Genomic DNA, 19008 nt, shown 5'->3' on the forward strand with positions numbered 1-19008 from the left:
CTACTTCAAAGGTTAGCCATCCTCAAACAACACTCATAATTACTGCTACTAACAATCATAACTAACATTTTTATAGAACCTCAAAGTTTACAAAACATTTTCTTCCCATCAACCTTGAGAACTATGCAATAAAGTTATTATTATCATCCTCTTTTTACAAATGAAGCAGTTGAGGTTCAGAAAGGTTAAGTGACTTGTTCAGAATCACTCAAAGTTCTTCCTTACATACAATGGAGATTTATCTCTTTGTAATTTGCCTCCATTGTTTCTAATTCTTGTCCTGGATAAACAATAAGCACATCCTCTTTCATAGGATAGGTGTCCCATACTTGAAGACAACTGCATATTGTTTAATTTACCCAAGTCATCTCTTTTTTCCAGACTGATAGAACCTGGGACTATTCCTCATGTGACATTGTTCTAGACTTCTAATACTTCTGGTTATCTTCCTCTGGAAACTCTAGTTTGTCCTTATTTCCTTTAAAAATAATGATAACTAGTAATATCTAATATTTATATTTAACATCTTTATATTTATATGGCACTTTAAGATTTATAAAACACTTTACAAATATAATCTCATTTTATCTTCTCAATAACTCTGGAAGGTAGTGCTATTATTATCCCCATCTTACAAATAAGGAAACTGAGGCACACAGAGGTTTAGTAATTTGCTTAGGGTTACCTATCTAGTAAGCATGTGGGCTAGATTTGAAGTCAGGTCTTTCTGATCCCAGGGCCAGCATTTCATAAACAGAGCCACCTATGGTGTTCAGAAGTGGAAAAATGTATTTTAGGTATGACCTGAGAAGTGAAGAGCAGAGTGGACTATCCCTTACCTGAATCATTTATTTCTCTTGTTGGAGTCTAAAGTTCCATTTGTGGAGTTTTTATCTTTGTACGTTTGTTTTGTTTTGTTTTTGGCAATGCCATCACATGATTGTTTCTTACTGAACTTGTGTTAACTACCCCTGCCAGCTCTTTTCAACATGAACATCCAGTCTTTTTTTTTTTCAATTCAATTTTGCAAGCATTCTTTAAGCACCTACCTTAATTTGGTCCCTTCCTCATTTGCTGGGGATACACTGACAAATGAAATGGTCTTTGTCTTTGGAGAGCCTACATTCTATTTGTGGTGGAGGCTAGGTAGGAGAAGGCTTACCATAAACATACAGATAAGTAAATACCAAGTAATCCTGGAGCTAAAGGCTGCAGCAGGGAGAAGAGAAACCACTCAGGGGAATCAGAAAAGATCACCTTGTGCAGTTGATTCTTATTTGGATGCAATTTAATCCCTTACTTATTTCAACTTCAAGTAGCAGAGTCTGTCCACCCCCATCAGGAACATTTCCTGGTAGGTTTTACATAAAGCAGGACTTAGTTAATGCCAAATTAAAATGCTTAGAACACTGTAACTGGATGTTGTGATGTACCTGCCTGAATTCTAATTCTTCTCCTTTCTGAGATTTGCTGTCTCTTTGGTCATTCACCCCTCCTACCACCCACTCTTTTTCCCATGACCTGCTGTCCCCCATTATATATATATATATATATATATATATATATATATGCATATATATCAATTCAAATCAATTTTAACAAAATGTTATTAAGCATTTACCATGTACAAGATAGATGGATACTAGTGATACAAAAAAAGTAAAGAAAAGAAACCTCTTTTGTTTTTTTCCTATGACTCTATTTCCTCTTCCATAAAATAGAGACCAAGCTATCTGCCCCTTTGTGTCCCTCAGGAATCTTACAGAAGTGAAAGAGTTCATGTTTTATAAAATTCTTTAGGAGAAGCTGCTATTCATGACTCCATTCCAATCAATAAGCATTTATTAATCACCTACTGTGTTATGTGTAAGGCAGCATGCTATACATTGAGGATACAAGGACAAAAATGAAAAAAATCCCTGCCCTCAGGGAGCTTGCAATCTACTGGGGGGGGGTAGAGAGGAAATATATTTATACAGATGAGTAAATTCAAAATATATGGAAAGTAACCTGTAGGCACAAAGGTGGAGAGGATGTTGACAACTGGGGAGATTGAAACAGAATGTAGAAACAGAATGAAATAGAATGAGGTGAGCCTTGGAAGGAGCTAGACATTCCAATATAAATGTAGAGAGTTCTTCCAAAAAGAAAAAGATGCAGCCATTGAATATCAATGTTTATTTTAAAATATTCTGCTCCCTGCTGCACTGTGGTAGATATTCATTAACTAAGTCATCTTTAAAATCGATGGCCAGTGAAGCATGAAAAATGCCTGTTCTAAATGTGGTGTGACTTAGAGAAAATCAAGTGTTGTCAAACGCTATGATGTGTCTATCCTTTCTGATGACTCCCTAGACATGGAGCAGACGATGACAGTTATGTCTCGTGAAATCTCATCACTCTCATGACTTGATGTCTGTGATACACCCATCCCAGATGAGTTAGTGTAGTCATTTAAACCTATAGTCATGGAATGCTATATGTGCTTCATAAATTCTTACTGATATCTCTATGGTTTATTTGTGACCATTTGATCTTTTTTCCTCCTTTGGTGTTTGTTTGTCCCTGTAGAACTGACCTGCATCTTTCAGTGTAGACAGTGAACCTTAATCAATCCAGATCATGGAGACTAGCCAGGAATCATCCCTCTTCTTGGTGAAGATTTTGGAGGAGCTAGACACCAAACAGAATACAGTTTCCTACCAGGACCTTTGCAAATCACTGTGTGCTCGATTTGATTTATCTCAGCTAGCCAAGTTGAGAAGTGTGCTGTTTTACACAGCTTGTCTTGATCCAAATTTCCCAGCCACTTTATTCAAAGACAAAATGAGATGCACTGTGAACAATCAGCAATCAAAGAAAATCATGGTGGCTGCAGATATAGTAACAATATTCAACCTGATCCAAATGAATGGGGGTGCAGCGAAGGAAAAACTGCCTGCAGCAAGACAGAAAGTTAGGAAGAATGAATCATTTGAATCATGCAGGTCTGACACTGAGATATGTAATGTGATAGACTGTGTGCCTCCTAATTGTGAGCCGAGAGATAGAGAATTTAACCGGGGCTATTCAGCAAGACGATCGTCGAAGTGTAGGAAGATGGACTGCAAAGATTGCCAACAGTTTGTACCTGCCTCAGAGCCTAACTTCCTGTTGGGAGTTAACAAGGAGACAAAAAGCCGGGCAGCCTCACTTGACAGGCTGCAGGCCCTGGCATCCTACTCCATTGCAAATTCTCAACCATGTGAAATGCAGAGCACTTATTTTCCCATGAACATTGAGAATGAATCTATATCAGATCAAGACTCCTTACCCATGAACCCTGGGATCAAAGAAACCTTCATTTCCAATGAGGAGCCCTTTGTGGTCCAGTCCTGTGTGCAGAAGAGAAACATTTTTAAAGAAGATTTTCATAATCTGATCACAGTGTCACCGAGCTTAGTGCCCCCTGGCAAGAAAGCAGATGATGTGCTGGGAGAGCCGCAGACCAGAAAAGAAACTCATAAGCCAGCCTTCTTTAATCACAGCTTTGAAATGCCATACAATAGCCAATATTTAAATCCCGTTTACTCTCCTGTCCCTGACAAAAGACGGGCAAAGCATGAGAGCTTGGATGATCTCCAAGCTTCTACATATTTTGGACCCACTACAGTTCTAGGGGCCCAAGAAGGGAAGAGGTGGTCAGGAAGGGCAAGTAAGCAGACTGCCTGGCCAGCAAAGAGCTGGAGCTTAAACACTGAGGAGGTTCCTGACTTTGAAAGGTCATTTTTCAATAGGAACCCAAATGATGAGAAACCTCGATATCAGGGTTCAAGCAATCAACCTTCCAATTTTTCAGCCCCGGACAGGCACCAGACATACTTAAATCCAAAAGATCAACAAGCAATTATCCCCACCAGCTATGCAGTGAAACAAAATGTTCACAAGCCTAAAGATATTCCTTCTCCCATTGACGTCGAGAAACATGAGCCGATCAAAAAGTTTAAAGACAAAAGCATTAACTGTACCACGGTTCAGATGAGCATTGACAAAACAAGCAGTGTGGGGACTCAAACTGACCAGCACATTCTGGAGCTCAAGAAATGTAAAGACCTGTGTGCCTCCAGTCAGAGCAAGTATGGTGAAAGGCATTCGATGAAGCAGTCAGACGAAGACTCAGAAATCGTTAGCGATGACATCAGTGACATTTTTCGGTTTCTGGACGACATGAGCATCTGTGGTTCCACTGGAGTGATACAGTCCTCTTGTTACAATAGCACTGGGTCCTTATCTCAGCTGAATAAATCAGACTGTGATAGTTCACCTGAGCACAACCTCACCAAGATTGCCAGTGGGAGCACCAGCACCAAGATAGATAAGGGGGTACGATCTGAAAAGGACAGTCATGAAGATGAGTTGAAAACAAGCGTTTGCAAACTAGTGCTCAGGATTGGTGAGATAGAAAGAAAACTGGAATCTCTGTCAGGGGTCCGAGAGGAAATCTCTCAAGTTTTGGGCAAATTAAACAGGTTGGATCAAAGGATACAGCAGCCTGAGAAAGTCAGTGTGCAGATCGATCTAAATTCCTTGACAAGTGAGGTTCCTTCTGATGACAGTGCCTCTCCCCAAATATTCCATTCCCACAACAGTTCACATGGAAGCAAGTTGGAAAACAGTCCAGACTGGTGTTGTTCTGATGCTAGTGGAAGCAACAGTGAAAGCCTTCGAGTCAAAGCCTTAAAAAAGAGTCTGTTTACCAGAAGGTCCTCAAGGTCACTGACTGAAGAGAATAGTGCTACTGAGTCCAAAATAGCAAGCATTTCCAATTCTCCCAGAGACTGGAGGGCGATCACTTACACCAATGAGGTTGGCCTCAATGAAGAGGAGATAAAAGACAGAGGAGCTGCAGAAAATAAAGACTGGCACAGAAAATCAAAAGAGGTAATTTCAATTTAAGCTCATGTAATCAATATTGTAGTAAAGCATGGCCACAAGCTGTAAAATATTCTCAGCTTGTCTGAAAGTCCAGCCATTGCATTACGGGGCACCCCCTCCCTCTCTGCCCACTGCATTTCCATCTGGATTTAGCCAATCTTCTCTTTGCTGTAGAAAGCTCCTTAAACAGCTCAACAGGATTGAGCTGTTCTTGACTAAAGGAGTCAGTCAGTCCCAAGATGTACATGCTGGGCCGTTGCAGGGAGAAGATAATTTGATCCAAATGTCACACCATGGCCTGGAACCCCAGATTCTGGGCTGATAAATACTAGGTTCAATAGAGGGATATTTCCCATTCAAATCATATCTCTGGCTCATTTTGTCTGTATCCAGAGTATCCCTTGGGAATCTCAGCTTCCTTTCTGCATGTCTCCCTGATAGACTCTGGCAAATCTCCCTGAACCCTTTTATATGCCCAGTGCAAAGAGTTGGCTCTGATTCACAATCGTCTTAGCCAACTGAATCATCCCCATGCTGAGACGTAATAACATGGTGGGGGGGATGGAGAAGCAGGGTACGGTGGAAAGGGCACTAGCTCTGAAGTCACAAAATCTGGGGTTCAGATACTGCCTCTGATGCTATGTGACCTTGGGCAAAACACTTAGCCTTACTCAGCCTTGTTTTCCCCATCTATGAAATGAGGGGGTTTAAGGAGATAACCTCTGAGATCACTTTCTAGCTCTATGTCTATGATCTTTTGTTCTCTATGATATATCTAAGAGGTACAATCAGGGTCCATATGCAAAATCAAAATCCCAAACAATGACTTAATAATCCCTTTAGCCTCATGAAGTTAGTCAATCGAGAAAAAGTTATTAAGTTCTTAAGGATGTCAAGAAAAGCCCACATGTGGTTGCTGCTCTCAAGGAGCTTATATTCAAATCATGGAAACCACAGGCAAAAAAATTATGCATACCAATTACATACATGATTGGTTGATAACCTCAAAAAGAGAACCCTAGAATTGTGGGAGGGGGTTAAGGGACATGGAAAAGCCTTCCTACAGAAATTGAGATTTCAGCAGAGACTTGAAGGGAACCCGAAGATTTGTAAGGAGACAGAGAATTTTTCTGATAACTATTGCGAATAAGCTAGGTCATGGCAGATGGCCACAGAATAGACAGTATTTCAGAAGATACCAGAGTCACTAAAACATGTTTAAATCCTTTTGGCAAAAGCAAGATTTCTTTCAGGTGCCCCATTCTACCCTCACCCCACCCCAATTCCCAAAAATGTTCAAATAAAGTGAAAACCTGTTAATGTCATGTGAACACTTTGGGAATGCAGTTGTTGATGGGTTGTTGGGTTCCATATAGGCACATTTTCTCTCCAAAAGCCTCCATATGTGGGCAACCTACCAAGGCTCAAATATGTCTTCTTTCTCCCCTCTTTCTTGATAGGAATGATTAACCTTTTAGTCAAGGTTCATTCTTATAGAGTCCCCCACTAACAATATTCATTTTAGATATTGTATAGAGAACCCCTTTGGTTGAAGTTTCAAGTCTGATGTGCCTTTCTTCCAAAAGGCCAGAGAGCAGAACCATCACATGTAAGGATGAAAGGTCATTGCTCACTGGTATATGGAAGCAGTAATGAACAAAACTGGGAAAAGAGGGCAAGACACTTACTGAAACTAGGAACCATGGAATTTTGAAAGGAAGAACATAGAAGGCTTGAGGATTTGTGAAATGGCCCCAGAGAGAGAAGGGGAACATTTGTATTAGGAAGTTTTGTAAGGGAAAAAAAGGAAAAAACATAGAAAATATTCATGTCATCAGAGTGTAATATGATTCCAATGGAAATTTGGAAAATGTCAGTGGAGTAGATGAGTGTATATGAATTTTTACAAGTTTCAGGATAAAAATATCAAAGCTGCATAGTACCATAGAAGGAGTGTTGGAGTTAGAATTAGAGGGCCTGCGTTCTTGACCAAATCTTGACCTTGCTGCTAACTACATGTGTGAACTCGGGTAGTCACCAACAAGCATTTATTGAGGGCCTACGATGTACCAATCATTGTGCTAGATGCTGGGGATACAAATATAAAAAGCTAGATAGTCACTGCCTTTAAGGAGCTTACACTCTGGGTTTTTTTGTGGTTGGATTTGTTGTTGTTATTGTTTGTATTTTAATAGGTTTTTATTGGATCCTCTTTTTATATCATGTAGATTTTTCCCTTCCCTGCCCCCAACCTATCCTCCTCTTCTTCCCAAAGACCTATCCCTTAACACTGTACAGCTTATGATGATTTAAAGAGAAAAAAAATATTCAGCAAAACCATTCAACACATTGAAAAAATCTAGTAGTTATATGTCTTATACAACTGTAATCCTTGACCTCTGCAAAAGAGGAGAAGTTTACATTCTAGTGGAGACAGACAACATGTACCAGGAGTGGTGGCCAGAGACAGATGTTTTGGTCTGGAAAGTCACAGGGTGGTGAGTGGAGCCATAGAGTAATAACATATCCTTGCCAAGAGTGGTGATATGGGTTTGACTTCTTTCCCAGATCAAGAGATGGAAAGTAGGGGGTGGGGTGAAAATGGGAAGTATCTAGCCATCTGGCTACAGATAGTGAACTCTTTGCCAATCAGGAATTCAGCAGCCCAGGGTGGGAGATAGAATGCTTCTGAAGAGGAAGAAGAGGAGAAGGAGGAGGAGGAGAAGAAAGAGGAGGCTGAAGCCCAGCACCTCATCAGGAAGATAGTCAGTACAACATAGAATTTCTGGAAGCTAAAGACTCTGAGACTCAGAATCAACCCATGGCTATTAATTGGCAGAACCAAATGTTCTGATCCAAGGCCAGTGCTATTCTTCCCATCACAATGGCATAACCAAACTCCTCTCTCTCTTATCCTCACATCCGTTACTGTCTGTCTCTGTCTCTCTCCCCTCTTTCTCCATCTCTTTCTCTTCTGTCTATGTGTATATATAGAGAGAATCTCATTTATGTGTGTAAATATATACATCTATTTAGATATGGAGAGAGAGGTTATACCCATATCTATTTTTTTTAATTCCTGGAATCTTGCTATATTACAGATTAATGTAATGTAGAATTTGATGTATGTCACATAAAAATCACCAACCAAAAGGAGATAGAAATTAAAAACAGCAGAAAACTCTTGTAACAAAATTATCTCACCTAGAAATGACCACCATCTGTAAGCATGGACCCCAAAGATGATATTACTATAAGACCCCATTCTTTATAGATGATTACATATAACATTGAGCATTACAAATTTCCCCAAAGGGAAAACAACTATTAAGTAGGAGAAGCATAATAGTTTTCCAAACTTTGCAGCTTAGCCTTTCTTATGCCTTCAGTAATGTTTCCTTGGCAATTTGATAAAATAAATACATACAATCTTTTTCTCAGAGTAGTGATGCTGTTATTGTGGTGGTGGTGTTTGCTGTTATTGTTTTTCCCTTGGGGATGTGGGGGAGGGCATCCTGGTTAACATAGCTTCAATTTTGAAAAGCAAAGGTATATCCCCTGAAAGTAATGTATCCAAGTCCTTTCAAATCATCTGGGTTTATCCCCCCTTGGGAATTCTTTTGTATCACATTGCAGGCAGACAGACAATATGAAATCCCTCAGCCCCACCGAATAGCTAAGCAGCCTAAAGATGGCTTCTTAGTGGAACAAGTCTTCAGTCCTCACCCCTACCCTGCATCACTCAAGTCGCACATGAAAAGCAACCCAATGTACACAGACATGAGGCTGACCGAAATGGCTGAAGTAAAACGAGTCCAGCCTTCTTGGACCATAGAAGAATATGCAAGGAATTCTGGGGAAAAGGGGAAGCTGACGGCTCTGGATCTCCAGGTGAGTTTTGTGCCTATTTGCAGGAATCACCCCTTTCATACACCCACAAATCCTTAGCCAGACTTTGTAGTTAAAAATATGGTCAGGGCTCCTGCAGTGAGTAGTAAGTCAGTACCTTTTCACCCACCCTAAGGACTCTGATATACATTGACCAACAATCATGTGTTTCTAAATTTGCCCAAGTCATAGAAAGAAAGAAGGGGAAAAACATATATGAAATAATATATATGAAAGTGAAGTGTATTTAACCATGAGAGTGATTGTTTGACATTTGCTTAGATAAAGATTTGTTTAAAATTCTAGCATAAGCCATGTCAAATACAGTGTCTATAATATTTGGTCTCAAACCTCAAGACAAACTGTTTAATGAAATACAAGCTGATTTCTCCTTCCATATGTAGAACGTGGGATAAACATATTTTTGGGACCCAACATATGGATTGTGTCTCCATATGGAGCAGTTCTGAGGTAAGAGTCACCACCAGAACTCTATGTGCAGTCATAACTTAAGAGGCATGTTTTCCATGTACTTACAGGACCAGTTTTCATTTTGGTGGGCACCTTTCTTGGCACCTGCAGTTAGTTTCACTCACTCCCCAATTGTCTTCTCTAACACATCACTGCAGGAGCAAAGGCGCAGCTATGCCCTCAAAGTACGCGATAGGCCGTGGAGCCAACGGGGCTTCATCCACAGGGGAGTGAATGAATGTCCCTGTTTAGTTGCAGACACTGGAATGGAAGCAACCAAGGCTCGCACTGGGTTTTAGAGACCCAGCCTTGAAGGTTGGTTTCACAAGGCCCACATAAAATAAGGGGAATCTAAAATGAAAAGGTTTAAAATGTGTTGTGAAATAAAACTAAGAGGGTTTATCCATTCACTCAGTAAACATTTGTTAAGCATCTCTTTTGTGTAAGATGAAAGGTGGCACATTGTAGTAAAAGAAGATTGGCCTTTGAATAAAAAACCTGGTTATGATTTCTACCTACTGGCTATGTGATGGGGAAGTCACTCAACTCCTCTAAGCCTCAGGGAACTCTCTAAGACGAGGAGTTACAGATGGGTTGTCAGCCTGCAGCCCCGATGGGCATTTCCATGCAGAGATGTCTCAGGATTCATGAAATTTCACGTCCAGTGCCACACAAAATGTTGGGTATTATTTAGGTAATATGGAATATATATATAAAAGCAATAGGAATATATAAAAAAGCAATCCTGCCAATTGCAAGTTTATGGCTCAGCTCAAGCTTTATGCATTTTTCCCATATTGTAGGGAGTTGTAATGTTAACTCTAAATATTAAGGTATTTAAATAACTTTTTTAAATATTAGTTGCAGAAATAGAGAAGTAAGGGCAAGAAATATGTGTCAATTATCTTTGATCTTCCCTCTCTTCTCTCCCCTCCCCACTCAGTGACTCATTCAGTGTTCTGTACACAGAAGGTGCTTAATAAATGTTTGTTGATTACCTGAGGTAGGTAATAAGTAAAGATCAGATGACATCTTAAAGTTTACCTTTCTATACTAAATCAGAAATATTTGAAAACTTCTTTTTATTATCTAAATACTATGCAGTTTTGTTTTTATCATCACTTCTATGTATATCATGTCCCACATGTATATGTCATGTCCCATCATCTTTCTAGTTGACCTTTCAGGTGAGCATGCCAAGGTTTTGGACTAGGTAAGAATTGCCTTCTTTCTTTGGAAGGTTTCTGTATTATTTTAGCATCCTGGGCGGCCTTTTGGCACAGGGACAGTCTAATCCCTAAGTCAAGGAAGTTGAGTTCTAATCCTGGCTATGTCACTCAGAAGACCTGAGACCTAGGGCAAAGCATTTAGTGTCTGTGGGCCTTGGTCTCCTCCTGCTATAATGTGAAGGTGTGAACAGGATGACTTTCAAAGGCTGTTCCAGTTCTAGAATCCTCTCTTCCTGTATTTCCTCAGCATGAAGAAGCATAGAGAAGGGTAAAAAATCAGATGAGTGTTAATAGTATATATAGCACAGAAGGGGACGAACCACCACTAATAGGGTTTATAAGATATTTTCCATATAATATTTCATATGGTCTTCAAATCAGCACTGAATTAAAGAGAGCAAGTGTTTATTCCCATTTTATACATGAGGAGACTCTAAATATAGCTGTTTCCACTTCCTTAGCATAAATAATGTACTGCGATGATGTTGGTGGTGATACTAATGAAGCATGGGGGCCAACCAGCAAAGTAAATAAAGCTTTGTAGGTTTGCAACTGCATAAAAAGTTAGGATGAAAACACACTATCATGCTGTGCCTACTTTGTGTATGACAAGGTGTAGACCCTGCTTTCATTTAGCATGTCTAGAAATCAGCTGAGTTATTCTTGCCTGCATTGATTGAAAAACTTTTTATTGTTGTGTACAGTTCTATCCTGTACTTATTTGAGTCATATTCCTTCATGAATCTTATATCTCCTTGGTAACATCTGTAATTTTTGACCTGGGTTTTCTAGGGTTTATGCCTTAACCCTAAGAGGTGATTCCCTAGAGTAGAGGTCAGCCTACATTACCTCTATAGCTCTCTCTCTCTCTCTCAATCTCTTTCTGTCTTTGTCTCTGTCTATCTCTGTGTGTCTCTGTATAGATAGATAGATAGATAGATAGATAGATAGATAGATAGATAGATAGATAGATAGATAGATAGATAGATAGATTTAGATACAGATACAGATATAGGTATAGATAAAGATATAGAGATAGATATCCTATAAGGATATGGTCACGTGGCATTGAAATTTAACTCTGGTTAACCAATAATGAAATACACTTATGATTAGATACAAGATCAAATGTTTTAAAGATGGAAGGAAGCTTAGAAGTCATCAAGTCCAACCCCAGACCCCAGGGATAAGAAAATAGAAATGCAGTGCAGGCACATGACTTTCCCATGGTTACCAAAGTCTTAACTGCCTGAGGTGGGATTTGAGCCCAGTTACGCAGTTCCTCTGACTCTAAATCCAATGTACTCTTTCTCCTTTACCATGTTCTTTTCCAGTACCAATGATGGCCATGATGTCATTTATCATTCTATTTTCATCTTCTTCCTATAATTTCCATGCCTCACCAAGACAGAAGCCCAGATTCCCTATGTGTTTCAGCATGGGCATTCATAGATGAAGAATATGTCCATATAAAAGCTATATGATATATCATTGCCAGCAGGAATAACACATGCTGTTGGCACCTCCACATCTGTTGGCATCCTTGAATGGTAGAAAAAAAACAAAGTTTCAGCAGCACATTTCTGACATTACTTGGTTTTTCCCACCTTCCTTTTTTTCAGGCACCTGATTCTGAGGATCTAAATGTTTGTCACCTCCTGGCCAGTACTAACAATAATTTTCAGTTAGCCAAGACTTCCATCAGAGAGCATGTTAAGTCTAGGCATGGGACAGTGTTGATTTCTTCCTTCACCACAGTCCCATTTCCATATTTTCAGAGTAGTGTGGATCTGTCATCTTCTAGTCCATAAGATGTACTGATGGGTCAGCTCCTTACAGCTTTGTGATAATGAAGTTAGATATCAACCTGGCCTGCCTTGGATGGAAAGATAGAAGGGATGTAAGAGGACAACAGCAGCTCAATAGCTCTCAATGATACCTTTTGTGTAGTTTGTTAGCCAAGCTGCTGGTAATTGGATACAGCAAGGGTGGGTGGGTAGGGTTTTGGGGGAGTAGGGGAAGTCATTTAGGCAAACTATTTTTATGGATAATACAACACTGATTTTCAAGGACTGCTGAAAGGTGGTCATTGAGAAGCATCCCATTACAGGTTAATATTATTTTTTGCTCCTGCAGGAACATGTGGGACTCTAATGTACCTCAGTTCTTAAGCATAAAAAAGCAATGGCCACAATGGCGTTTTCTTTCAAATACAGGAACAAATAACCCCCACCGACCCCAACTAATGGAAATTTTGGCTTCTGGACTTTAGTTGAACATTAATTAAAAATGCAAAAGAAAACTGCTTCTATTTGGTTTTCATATATCATACAAGTATTACCATGAAATAAGGAAACTGCTCTGCTGTGTGTCAGAGTCCTTCATGGTTCAAATTATCCATATAAAGTAGAATACACAGGCAATATCAAAAATGAAATGCCTCTTTAAGAGTCTTCATTCATCTCAATGAAGCCAAGAGAACTGATGCTATTAATGCTCCCTATTGGGGGAAGATAAAAGGAATTTTCAATCATAACTAAGACCTAACTGGAAGGGGAAATTCCTAGATGAACCTGAGGGAGCAGGGTTTTCTAAATAATCATTCAAACCAATGGTATTGCCATGACTTTGTGGTTGAATTCAGGTCTGCCTATGTAAAATCATGATGCAGTCAAAAGTTCTGGAGTATCATATGACGGGGTTCTCTAGCCCTGTCTCTGTCAGTAACTTACTAGAGGACTTTTACTCTATGACCCTATTTGCTCATTAGTAAAATAAGAATTTGAAACTAAGGGGCGGCCAGGTAGCACAGCGAGTAAGAGCACCGGCTCCGGTGTCAGGATGACCTGGAGATCGAATTCCGGGCTCGGACACTTAGTGCCCACCCAGAAACACCTGGCCGTGTAACCTTGAGCAAATTAGTTAACCCCAATTGCTTAGGGGCGGCCAGGTGGCTCGGTGAGTAACAGCACCGGCTCCAGTGTCGGGATGACCTGGGGATCAAATCTGGGCTCCGATACTCAGCACAACACCCAGAAATAACTGGCCATGTAACCTTGAGCAAAGTTACTTAACCCCGATTGCTTTAAAAAGAAAAAAAATAATTTGAAACTACATGATGTCTGAGGTAATTTCCAGTGCTAAGATCCCAAGATTCACTTGAATTGTTTATTTTGTTGTTGCTGTTGTTCTAGCATTTTGCAAGGAGGAGTCTAATTTTTCCAAATAAATCTTTCCTACATAGTTCAGAATGGCATCATTCTTGTGATCATTTTAATTCTATTTAATTACTGGCCTGTTGGCCTAAAGACTATTGTCCTGTTTCTATTCAGTCCTTTCAATGGGCCTGCTCCTGGAGTGAAAACCTCCCCCAATGTATTATGTGAGTGGAAATAGCAAGTGTAGATGGATTTCTGATCAAATCTACACAGTAGGTTTGCACTTCACAACATTTCACTTGTTTGTAGAGATACAGCCAATGTGTTTTCATGTTTCAGAAAATTCATGGCATTTGTGGTGGAGGGAAGAGGGGTAAATATGCATTGTGAGGTTTAGTGAATGGATGGAACAGTTTGTTTTCTAACTGGGTAACTGAGGGAGGGGGAAACATCAACTTATTTAATGTTAGTAGCAGATAGTTGCAAAACTAACATAAGTACTAGGACTTACAAATGTCAACATTTTTGTCTTGTTTTGTTTTTTAAACAATTCCAAGTATTCACATCTTGTTTGTTTGTTTTTTGTCCCTTTCACTTTTAGACTCAAGAATCTTTAAACCCAAATAATTTAGAATACTGGATGGAAGATATTTATACTCCAGGCTATGATTCATTATTAAAACGTAAAGAGGCCGAGTTCCGAAGAGCAAAGGTCTGCAAGATTGCTGCCTTGATTACGGCAGCTGCTTGCACAGTCATCTTGGTCATTGTAGTGCCCATTTGTACAATGAAGTCATGACTCCACAAAGAGGCCCAAGGATTCTGGACTGTCTGCTGTATATAATTACACATATCTTCTCCTGTATTTTCACATCTTGTGGCAATATAATAACAATTTGTTGGAATAAATGTGGTATCATGGTGGTTATTCTGTAAATGATGAAGATAATTTTCAAGAAAGTCTACTTTTAGAAAGAAATACACCTATTCAAGTCAACTCAGTCAAAATTTTTATGCATTTTTAAAAGTGCAATATTTTTCCTACCAAAACAATGCAACATTTTAACAGTAAAACTAGTTGAATTCCAAGCAAAAAAAAGAAAAAAGAAAGTATGTCTTTGTCTCTGGTGACAATTTTTTTTATGAGGGTGGGCAGTAGCAATTGTGTTATGTTGAAGACATTTGCTATATATCTCCTTGGGGAGACCAGGAGATATTAAAATGGAAAGAAATATGAATGTATTATATTTTTACTTAGTCATATATTCATTGATTATCCAACAGAAGCAGGTTGTCTATACATAAAGGGACTTTATTCACATAGTGAAATTGCTAAAGGGCTCTTGATTATTCATTCTTGCCCTTCTACCTTCATTACCACCCATGTGAAAATATTTTTCCACTTGGCAGATCTCCACTTTATTACGCTGTACACCCCTCTTGCTTCTGCTCATTATTGATTTGTGAGAAGGGAGAATAGGTCAATTCAATCAGGGGCTGGCAGGAAAATTCGTCCTGGAAATTTACTTGACTAAAGCACTGAGTGTTTTAGACTGACACTGCTCCCCACACTACTACTACTACACACACACACACACACACGCACACACACGCACACACTCAAAATTATGTTTAGTAATATCTAAAATATTTTAATTTCATTCTTTAAAAAAGTAACATTTGAACATTATGGATAGCAAAGGATATAATTCCTTCCTTTGCAGGGGCAATGAGTATCAATCTTGATAACATTCCTCCTACTTGTACCCTGCACACTATTTTCCTTACTAATATAATTTAGAAAGGTTGGAACATATCTTTCTTCCTCACAGGATAGAGATATGAGTTTACTTCTTATATTTTCACTGCATAATATTTTGAATGTATTATTAATATCAGCAATTTCAAATTTTTTTCATATTGTTTTCAATGTTTGCCTAATACTATAATTCCATAATTGGATACTGAGGTATCCCCTCTTCTTTTGATTTGTAAAGACATGTTTACAGTGCATTGTATTTTCTGATACTTTATTTGAAAAATTTCATAACTCTAGTACACGGAAAATTCTCATCGGTATTTTATCTCTTATAATTTGGTGAATAATAATCTTACTTAAAAAACCTTTCAAAAAAATCTGATTTCAAGTTATATAGTTTAAAGGGAAACAAAGACTAAGAGAAGTTTAAAAAAAATGGTTCTTTCCAAACACAATGGATTCTTACAATTATTTTGGTGTGGAGATGGATTGCCTATTTTTGTACCAATAGGAGTCTAAACACCGACATTATAAAAACTCCAAAGTAATTATATATAATTTATGTTTTTAATTGCATATCTTGGATATACCTTACATATGGTAGGAAGGTGCTCAGTAAATATTTAATCAATCTGTTAGCACATTAGAACTGGTTAATTTACTACATGGTTGAACTTTAGTTTAAGAAATAGCCACATTAAATCTGTTTGCAATCCATGGGTTTTCATTTAGGGCATTGAAATCTTCATATAAGAAGATAAGGATTTATGGATTGAAACTGAAAAGGATTAAAATTCTGTTTATGGATAGAAATTGCCTAATATTTAAATGCATCTCATCTGTGTCTGAGAGTTGGAGTATTTTAGTCTGAGCTGGACAAATCATTCATTGTGTCATTTTTGTCCTTCTCCAAATAAGGAGATCAATATATTAGCTCCTGTTGAGATACAGAAATGGAAATGAACCATCAGGTGTGATTTCCCTACCCCTCCTCACTCAGTTTTCAGCCTCAGTCCCACAATTCTCTCCTTCTTCCAAAATGAAGCCAACATGGAGACAAGAAGAGCCTGTAGCCTGTATTCTTGTTCTGTGGCTTCCAATTGAGTTGAAAAACTATCTTCCAGGGCCATTTTTCTCTCTTCTTAGCCAAGTGTAAGATCAACAGGAATGATGCAATCACTTCTTTCTAGAAATTCAGCTCTTTTTTGCCCCCTCTTTGGGGCTGCCTGAAACCTATATGCACAGAGCAATGTGGCTATATGTCTTATACTTAGAGACATAAGAGCCTGTGAGAACATGTGCCTTCTCGTGTGTGTTTGCCATGAGAGAAGCTAGAGAAAGCCAGACTAATTATTTACTTCCAATATAACCTCTGAAAATAAAACTCAGTTTCATTGATAAATAATAGATAATTCCATACCTGTTAGTTCCCCTATTCTAGATTTAGAGCTAAAAGGGGATTATAGAAATCATCTTTACCTTCATTTTGCCAATGAAGGAAATGAGACCTAGAGAAGACCTGAATTGTTCAAGGCCACTTAGTAAATTTCAGAACTGGGATTTGAATCCAGGTTCTCTGACTCCAAATTCAGCATGTTTTTCCCTTATTCATAGCATAGGGGTAAGTGGTGTAGAAAAATCATAAGGATAAGGGATTCTATAGAGCACAGAGCCCTTTGGGATCATATTAGATCAACCTGGCAAATATTACCAAAGCAAACGTTCTTTTGTCAGGAGGTCATTACGGTCAGAGACCCATGCTAATCTTAGTGACTGTGAAGAAGAGAGCCCTGTATCTGTAAACAGTAGGTTCTGAGAACTTGGAATCTAGGGAAGATGAGGGAGGTGATCTGCTCTTGTCTTTCCTCAGACACAAAGCTTTCTCCTAGCACCACTTTTCTTAGCTTGTGAACTCTCCCAAGTTCTCCTACATTCCTTCATTTGAAGGGGAGTGAGGACAGGACTCTAGTCCTGTCCAACATTGCTGAAGCCCAGCAAGCGTCTCTGAACTGTGGCTACTCAGCAAGTTGCAGTGGTGTTCCGTGTCTCCTTTGCCGTTCCTGTATAGCAGGCACCACATTCTCTGACATTTTTCTAAATGATACAGTTAGTTCACTGTGCCTGAGGATTGATATCCTCATAGCAAAATTCATGTAAATCCAACCTCTCTCAATATCGGGTCATCTTTCTTGGATGTGTGTGTTAAGTGTTTTAAATAAATATTCAGATGCAGTTGTATGAGAAATATATGCTAAAAACAGTTATTCTTAGCCAATGATTAAATTCATAATCATTTCATCTTTCTTTGTAGATCTGTTTGATTTCAGTTGTTTTTTTGAACACAGCCTTGCAGATAAGCAAAAATTATTACCAACTCATGACTTAAAGAAAAAAAAAACTCTTTTTGTCCTCCTTACCTATGCTCTCCTTTTTTTAGACTACATAGTCTGTGTAACAGAGTGTAATAAACAAAATTGGCATCTTTCCCTATTAGCTGGTCATAAATTATTAGTAGTTCAGGGCATGCTGCTATATGACTTTCTGCAAGGCTAGTTTAATAGACGTGCTTCAAATCCTAACTTATATGTTTCATGGCTTACCTGTAGCAGACTCCAACAAGCAAAGGTTCTGTTGAGTGGTGCAATAATTCATGAATACGTTGGAGTCCTACGTTTAACACATAGTAGGTTCATTGTGGACAAAACCAACCTACAAGAATATCGTGGTCAATCTTGTGAACTAATTACCGAACTAGTATATACTGTATGTTGTACTATGAAAACTTGTATAAAAAGGAAAAGATATTGGTAATCTTTGGTGTGATTGGGGGAAAAGATATTAGACAATATTTAATATTTAAGTAATAATTAAAACTGCAATGAACTGTTTTTTTTTCTTATGCCTTATAAACAAAATGATATGTAAAGAATGAAATGAACTTACAAGAATGAAGACTATTAAGGAATGTACATCCTTTGGGAGGCAAGCACTGTCTTTTATATGTTCTATACAGTACTCAGCACACTCAGTGCTTAATAAATATTATATAATGCCAACAACTGAGCACATTTTTAGATCTTTTTCTTTCCAAATGGTGAGCATAAAATTTCACTAATATACAATTGTTGGTTTGAAGGTATCAAGTAAAATTTGCCTCTCCAAATAAAATAGCAAGTAAACTTGAAAATTACAAATATTTTCCAGTGAGGCATTAATATATAGAGATTTTATTCTTTCATAACTTTCTTTTCCCCAGAGGCAACAAGATATTTTCTTTGTTAGATAAGTAAAAAACATATACTGTTTTGTCAGGGATCTGGCCAATACTCATGCTTCTGAAATAATGAGGTAGAATATAATGAAAAGAGAATTAATAGTATTTTTGCCTTGAAATCCCAAGGTGTTACTGAACAGCTTTAACATCTCTGCTTTAATAATTAAAGAAAAATTATTGTTTTGCAAATTAGCATTTATACATTATAAAAAGAAGTAAACATTTTGTCGTCTGGAAATGTGAGTAATGATCATAAAAAGGATCCCAGTGAAGTTTGCAGAGCCCTAAAATAAAGGCATGAGAAAGCATCTTGTT

The 19008-nt window shown here is 38.4% G+C and overlaps 1 protein-coding gene across 4 annotated transcripts in view; it reads left to right on the forward strand.

The window, feature by feature from the left end:
* The window catches only part of MINAR1 (membrane integral NOTCH2 associated receptor 1), a 47398-nt gene extending 28916 nt beyond the window's left edge, over positions 1-18482 (forward strand). For 2 of the 4 annotated variants that reach the window (XM_069098668.1, XM_069098669.1), the window contains exons 3-5: positions 2572-4920; positions 8551-8805; positions 14262-18482. In XM_069098668.1, the coding sequence (XP_068954769.1) occupies positions 2623-4920; positions 8551-8805; positions 14262-14459 (2751 nt within the window). In that variant the 5' untranslated portion in view covers positions 2572-2622 and the 3' untranslated portion in view covers positions 14460-18482. Of the gene's footprint in view, positions 1-2571; positions 4921-8550; positions 8806-9206; positions 9274-9431; positions 9589-14261 lie in introns of all 4 variants that reach the window. The other 2 variants (XR_011170324.1, XM_069098670.1) reach the window with 2 other exon arrangements.
* Positions 18483-19008: the final 526 nt, after the last annotated feature.

Source organism: Petaurus breviceps, unplaced genomic scaffold (genome assembly GCF_028583685.1).
Source record: "Petaurus breviceps papuanus isolate PSGF00001 unplaced genomic scaffold, PetGlider_PUasm1.0 37, whole genome shotgun sequence".
NCBI lineage: Eukaryota > Metazoa > Chordata > Mammalia > Diprotodontia > Petauridae > Petaurus > Petaurus breviceps.